Source organism: Cyrtonyx montezumae, unplaced genomic scaffold (genome assembly GCF_038088225.1).
Source record: "Cyrtonyx montezumae isolate F1298 unplaced genomic scaffold, pur_monq_1.0 scaffold_2, whole genome shotgun sequence".
NCBI classification, from domain to species: domain Eukaryota; kingdom Metazoa; phylum Chordata; class Aves; order Galliformes; family Odontophoridae; genus Cyrtonyx; species Cyrtonyx montezumae.
In genome coordinates this window covers 28310709-28318316 of record NW_027071936.1, presented here as the reverse complement: position 1 = coordinate 28318316, position 7608 = coordinate 28310709, and the positions used below count along the sequence as shown (strand labels likewise).

General features: G+C 49.9%; 1 protein-coding gene across 1 annotated transcript; it reads left to right on the top strand.

Moving 5' to 3' along the window:
- The first annotated feature begins 6328 nt into the window (after positions 1-6328).
- On the top strand, positions 6329-7291 carry PPP1R3B (protein phosphatase 1 regulatory subunit 3B). The gene has a single exon (XM_065736094.1). It carries the CDS (start codon positions 6357-6359, stop codon positions 7215-7217), a length of 861 nt encoding a protein of 286 aa, XP_065592166.1. The 5' UTR covers positions 6329-6356; the 3' UTR covers positions 7218-7291.
- Positions 7292-7608: the final 317 nt, after the last annotated feature.

The following is a 7608-nucleotide window of genomic DNA, read 5'->3' as shown; positions in this document are numbered from 1 at the left end:
TAAAACCAGAAGTTACCCAGAAGGATATTCAGCTACTATACCATATTGCACCTCTTTTAGATGTGTATCTCCTTTAACAGGAGCAGATATGTCAGCAAATCTAATTCTCAGCCTACTTGTGATAACTTTCAACACAATCTTATTTATTTCAACTAACCAATTATCCTACAGCCCCCCTAAACCCAGCTGATGCCACCTGGTTCAGATCATTGTAGGCTGATCTCTCATCTTAGAAGGCCAAGGACATCCTCCTTCTCCATTTGCTTTGTCTGTACCACCTTGGCCAGTCCTACACTTCAGCTTTTGCTTAGGACCTGTGGCATCCACTGAGTCATGATGGACACCCAGCACTTTGTTGTACCTATGTTGAGGTGTGCTTTCTATAGACTGATTATCAGCTGCTGCAGGATTGCTGTGGTTGCTGCTTGAGCCTGCCAGCACCCTCCTCTTCCGCATGCCATTCCATACTGTTGGAATCAGGAATAGAGGATAAGCGAAGTCTAGAGGAGGAGGGGACGAAGGAGACAGCCAAAAATGCTTGCAGGCTCCATGGGTTCGGGACATGCGATATTCCCAGCTGCCAGTACCTGCTGCTTCAACAGCCTGAGTTCCTCCTCCCTGGCTTCCTATGAATAACTAGCCTGCTTTCCAGACCTCATCAGAGATATTCCTGACCTGGGTGTGTCTTTGTTTGCAGGCACATTTCCTAAATTTTGCCTCCTCCAACCCAAGTTTAGAAGCACACGCTCTGGTACAAAGATACTGTGCATGACTGGCTTCTGTTGGGTGCAAAGGAGACCAGCTAGACTTTGGGAGATGGGGCAGGGAGAGATCCATCTCCACAGGATACTCTCTCAGGGAGCAGACAATGCCAAGGCATCTGTAGACAATGGAGGCATTTGAATGCACCAAACTTGGGGTCTCCAGTGACCTACTTAGCTGCATTTAGTTTCTTAGCTGCAAACAGTTTTTGCAAGAAGAAAACTTTAAACTTTTTTGGTTAGTTGAATTAACCCTTGAATACCATCTTTTTTTTTTTTTTTCTTTTCCTGGTGTTAAATTAATACCTTAAAATAAAAAGACCAGGCAAAATACTTTCAAAGAATGCAAAGGCTAACAATGAAAGTAACACTAGCTGACCTTCTTCAGCATCCTTCACACAGCACTTGCCTTATTGTTGACTTTGCTTTTGATACTTGCTTGAGGAATCGCATCAGCCATTTTCCCCCCAATTTTTAGATTCCCTTCATAGTGAATGGACAGTCACAGAAGCGACTTTCAAGCAAAGCACAGTCTCTCATGCAGAGATTTGCCCAGTGAGTCGCTAGCCCTAAATGTGTGTAAATTCCCAAGATATCTACCCCATCAAATGTTTGCAAACTTTCTAGGGCACTGAAGTTAAAATGCCTTGCTTCACTATGGCTTGTGCATCTAGGGCAGATCCAAGTCCAAGCCCATCCTCTTTTTCCTTGTGAGCAGCAGCTTTCCTTTTTCTATTAATTCCCTTCCCCACAGCCTTCCTTTTTGCATGGATTTTCTTGCCTCCCATTATTGGGCATTTTTATTACTAGCAACCAATAGTTTTACACTACTCGATATTTTTTGGAGGACACAGAGCACCAGGTTTTGTACCTGGCCACATGCTGGGCTAGAACGGAAGGTGCCTCAGTCTTCTCCAGGGCAGAGTACATGTTCCTTGGCGTGCTTGACCATCTGAGTGCGTATGAGATTCTGACGGAGCCATGCCAAGGTAAATATTCCATCGCAGGCCAGCAGCCAATATATTGAAGTTAACTCATTCCATTGGGATAAAGCCAGGAGTGGCAGAAGGGCCTCTGCCTTGGAGCAGGAGTCATAACCCAAAGTGGGATTTCCTTCAACACTGTGACACATTGTGTGCTCTTTGCCTGGTTTCCTGGGGTAGCTGCAGGAGTTGGAGACCTATGGAAAAAAAAGGATGTTCACTAGGTCTTTCTGTGCTTGACTGTGTTGATTCACTGTTGAAATCTAGAGGGAGTCTGTGAGCTTCTCACCCTCCAGAGAGGTCGGTACTGCCTGTACATCCAGAAGGGCTGAGGGATGATTGATGGCCAGACATACACCTGGATGCATCCTATCTGGAGGGCAGCAAGTCAAGCTGCCCCTACCCCTCGCCCTGGGGCAGCCCAAAATAACCTCTTCCACGTCAGCCAGGTTTTCCTCCCGATCATGACAAAAAATGACTCCAAATTTAGCTTCTCCCTCAGTATTTTGACATGAGGCAACACCACATTAAAATTACTTCAGAGTTACCCTCTTGGCCTTGTCACAAACAAAACTCTCTTCTGTTTGGTGCGCACATTGTAGACCTGGCTCAAAGGCAGCACGGCTAATTGGGAAATTTCTGACAACTGCCAGCATTGCAACAGCACCACGCACCACCATGGACATCTTCTATCTCTGCTGATGATTTGGGAAGGGGCAGGAAGCTGTTGAGGAGGTGCCCTGAGGCAGTGGGTCCTCAGGCAGTGATGTTATGTCAGACACCCCACAGGTTTACAATACTCGCCCTTGAGCCTTGGCCCCACAGCCACTGCAGTGTGGGCACATTGCACAATGCCCCTGTCTCCTGCCTGGCAGCTGGGATCTGAGCTCCTGATAGCAAGGAGGGGATGCTTCAGCTAGCACTGTGGGAACGTCAGGGGAGGAAGGACCAGGAGGAGTCCTCACGCAGTCCTGCACGATGAGCAAACCCCAGATGAGATCTGGAGGGACACAGGGAACCTCCTTGCAGAGGTGTCCATCAGAGATGGGGCTTGTTCTCCCCCTAGGGAGAAGCTTCTTCCCCATGCCATGCACCAAGCAAGGAAGGGAAAGATTGCTCTTCATCTCCCAACAAGCTGGGAGGGGTGGAATCAGTAAGACCACTGTGCAAGGGCTCAGTGCAGAGCTAATTATAGCCATTATCTCCGCTCACAAAAGATAAGAGCCTATGTCCACAGCCCGCCACAACGCCCTGCCCGGGCTTCCACCTACCTTTGCTTCAGAGGCAAACAGCAGGCAGCAATTGTGAAATAACTCAATGCAAACAGAGCTTCTATCATGGGGCAGAAATGTACCGTGAGCCACTGTGCTGAGCCAGGCCATAGTGGCCCTGCCTGGAGATGGCCATGCAGACCCAAGGCCCTTTTGAGGTCTCTGTCCATTGCTCCTGGGCAAATCCTTGCTAACCCCCATCCCTGCTGCAAACTTTATCACCAATGAGTTCTGCTGAAATTCCACCCTGCCATTGGTACGTAAAATATTAATCTACATCTCTAAGGGCTTTGCAGTGGATTTCTCCAGCTTCCTTAAATCTTATCATTGCCTTTATCTAAAAGCAGGAACCTATGAGGCTAAAACAATGGTCTTTCCCCTCCTCACAACCCTTTTGCATTGCAGAGCAGCGAGTCAATTAAGCAGCAGCTTTACAGCAGGAAGTCCATGGCTTTAACAATAGCCATGTGTGCTTCCACCGGGTAATTAAAAACAAATGTTGACATTTCAATCCCGTTTTTATGCTCTGAGAGGGAGTCGGGAGAGCAGTACTGCTCACAGTGGTGCGCTCGGAGGCCAGATGTGTCCAACGAGAGGCTTTTACTCTCAGCCTTGTCACCATTCCCAGCTCTCAGGAGGTGAGGAGGAGATGTTGCTGCCGGAGCACGGAGCTGCCCAACTCTGGAGTGTTGGAAACATGTTACTGTGTCTGCTCACTGCCTTGGGATGGGCTCCTGGGCCACTTGGGCCCCACAGGTGGTTGCTTGTAACGCTGCCTCAGTCATTGTCAAAGACGACTTTCTTGTGTCTGTGAGCAGCTCAGTTTTTCCACTCGGTGCCCTAAATCTTGCCAGGAAATGGGATTTGGGATTGTCTCCTGGGATTTCTGCCCCAGAGCCACAGTCATGGGACAGAACGTGTGAGCAACCCTCGTCCCACCCCACCCCTCCCCTCCCTGCACACTGATCACCCCGCTGAGGAGAGCAGTCCCCTGAAAGGCCTCAGGACATTCCTATCACCTTCATCTGCTTGGCGGCAAAGCCTCCTGAGGCACACCAGTTTTGTACCTGACAGGAACGCAACCCCTGCTCAGGCACAGTAAACTCTCCCAAGAGATCCCTGCGAGCCAAAGTGCTCCAAGCCCCTTGACCACGCCCCACACGTTTCCCCCCAGTCCGGCCCAGCGAACACCGCCCCACAGCCGGCAACGACGACGCCGTCCAGCTCCGTCGCCGCTAAGGCGGAGGGCTCCGTGCTGCCCATTGTCCGCGCTAGGAGAGCGCTCATTGGTCGGCTGGGAGGGTGGGCGTGGCGGGCGGCGCCGTTAAGGGTCCGATTGTGAAGGCAGTGGTGTCAGTCGCGGTGGTGGCGGCAGTGGTGGTCGGACGCTGTGGTGTGGGCTCCTTCGCTTCGTCGGTTACAGGCTGTCTGGGGGCCAGTGCTCTCTGGGCTTCGCGCAGGTAAGTTGTCACCGGAGGTATCCCGTAGGGGTGGTGGAGGTTTGGGCTGTGTCCCGGGGACAGCTTGAGCTCTGTGCCTCTGGGGTGGCAGCTGTTGGGTTTGGGGTGAGCGGGGGCTGGGCTCGGCTGCTAGAAGTGATTACTCTGTTCTGAGCTGCTTCCCCTTCCTGAAATAAGGGAAGGAGGAGGGAGAGCAGGCATCTCTAGGGAGGTTGTGGGCTGAACTCAGGCTTCCCCTTCTGAAAGGGGCTGCCCTGCTCGATCCCTTTCAGCTCTTGGTGCTGCCTCTGTGCTCCTACCTCTGAAGCGCAGCGTCAGAGCAGGCAGCAGCACTGATTGGGTGGGGGGCTGCTGTGATTGTGACCTGGGGGCCGGCAGGCTCCAATAGGGGAAAGATCTGCTGTGAAGTGAGCTGAGGCTTGCAAAAGCAAGTGCTGAATTCCATTATAGCTAGGTGAGGCTCTTCCCCTGCTCCTCAGATAGAAGATACTCCAAGTCATGCAAACCAGGCAGGATGCTTCGTGCCTCTTAATGTTGATCGCTGGGAGTTAGCGAGCCTTACAGAACTGACTGAGCACTCAGCGGGAGTTCAGCTGAGAAGCTGCTGCTGGGAGGGGGTGCAGCTGAGAAGTGCAGGTGAAGCTGACCTTGGTGAGAAGCTGTGTTGTTTTAAAGGAGGAAATGGCCTATATAGAGTACGTGAGAATGTTGGTGAAACCAGGAAGAGCTGAACAGCTTGGTGTTGGCAGACAGGTGGATCTGCTGTCTGTCCTTGTACAGGTGCCCTTGAGCTTCAAAGAAGGTTCTAGGAAGAAATGCAGGAGGTAGCCGGTGGGTGTGTTGGGAGGCAAGCTTTTGCCCATGCACTCTGAATTAAGCAGGTCCTCTTGTCGGAGGGATGCTGTGCAGGACTGACTGTAGCTCCTCTGTTGGTGCTGCAGGGTGGGAAAGTAAAGCACAGACTTGGAGAGTACTGCTCTGTTGCTTCATTTTGGCACGAGGACAGCTATCAAGTACTAGAGCTGTCTGCATGTGGCTTTGGCAGCGTGAGCCCTTGTGCATTGTGTGGTCAGCTGCTGCTGCTCTCACAGGGAGACCAGCTTAGGAGTATGGTCTGCAGCCAAATAGGGAATTTTAATTAAGGAAGTATCTGACTTCAAGATGTGGGTACGCAGAGGGATTGTGCTGCATCACTGAGGGCTGGATGCTAGAGGAGGAAATGCTGTGGTGGAGAGGCACGTAGTCTGCCCCTCTGGGGGAAGGACTTGTTTCCGAAACCTCTGTCAGCCTTGAGTACATCACACAGCTTGTCTACTCTAACTTGTTCATTTAGCTTTAGCTTTTCTGATGTTTGTCTAAGTACTGTGTAGGCTTAAGGTATACATTCTGCAATGGAGGTGAAACCTTCTAGCCTGCCTGGTATCTGTTTTGAAATTCCATAGAGGGAAGAAAGTTGCTCTTCTATAGGTGCAGAGCAAGGTGAACATCAACAGGACTAAGCCATGGATTTTGGTTTAGGTCTGAAGTATTCCAGAGCCTGCTGTCGCAAGTGTAGAAGGGCAGTGCCTGCACGTACTTTAGCGTGGTGACTCTAGCAAGCAATGGGAAGTCAGCTTGCCCTTCAAGGGATGCAACAGGCTATGGTCAAGCCAAGTATGGTAGCATATTTGCCAACATGTCTGTAAATCATGCCACATAAATCAAGTCCTGGCCTCTGTAAGACTTTGAGGGATCTGAGGGGTGATGGAAACTAAGCTTCTTTAGGGTGGATGAGGAGAAGTGTAGCAACTATCTGACAAGTCATTGAAATGTTTCTCTGACATAAACTGCCCCTTCTTTTGATCTTCCAGAGTAATAGACTATTTTCCTCACAAACAAGCAATGGCTGTGGATGTAGCAATGCAGCTGTATTTGTGCTCCCCGCCCTTGCGAAGAGAGAGGTGTGCCTATAAAATTGCCCCAAAGCCAAACAAGCCATTGCGGCCGTGCATCCAGCTGAAAAGCAAGGCAGTACTGACTGGACCAGAAGAGGCAGAGAACTCCTTCACACACAAGAAGGTGAAGAAGAAGGTGTCTTTTGCAGATAGCAGAGGCTTTGCTCTGACAATGGTGAAGGTTTTCTCAGAGCTCGATGATCCTCTAGATATTCCTTTCAACATCACTGAGCTAATTGACAACATTGTGAATCTGACAACGGTAGAGAAGGACAGCTTTGTCCTGGACTTCGTTCAGCCCTCTGCAGACTACCTGGACTTCAGAAACCGTCTTCAGACAGACTGCGTGTGCCTTGAAAACTGTATGTTAAAGGAACGGTCTGTTGTGGGCACAGTGAAAGTGAAGAATCTGGCTTTTGAAAAGTCTGTGAGGATCAGGATGACATTTGACACCTGGAAAAACTTTGTAGATTACCCATGCCAATATGTCAAGGATCTGTATGCAGGACCAGATCAAGACACATTTTCTTTTGACATCAGCTTGCCCGATGGAATTCAATCCCACGAAAGAGTTGAGTTTGCCATCTCCTTTGAGTGTAATGGTAAAGTTTACTGGGACAACAACAGGGGCACAAATTACAGAATCATACGCTCAGAGCTGAAGTCTGCCCAGGAAGCTCTCCGCCCTCCATGCAGCTCCGACTTCAGCAGTGGCTTTGACCGGTATGGGAGTCCTCAGTGTGCCTATGGCTTCTTTGCTGAGTGGCCAAGCTATTCGGGATATGAAAAGCTGTGGCCCTACTATTGACATAAAGAACCTAACGTTCTGACTGACTGTTGGTGGTGTCTGCAGGCGTGGGAGCCCTTCTGAACATAAGGCATGTGGAAGAAGTGATGCTCTATATAAGGCTCCCAGAAATAAAAAGTGCAGTGTTCTGTTGGCAGTTGGCTTGCAATCATTTCTAGTGTAAAGGGCTGCCTTCCCTGTTTCAAGTCAGATAGCTGGCTCTCCGGATGATCAAAAGAAAAGGAGATGTTGCTTGCCTGTCTGTTCAGTGCTGCTACTCCTTCCTCTTCTGTAAAGCTGCTAGTTTCCAGGGAAACACTACAGTGCTTGGGTTGTCTGCTGAAGCATGTAGTGGTGGCTGGTTTGTGTTGCTTGCTAGTGTTAAAAGGGTTTTGGTGTTGGTTTTCTTGTT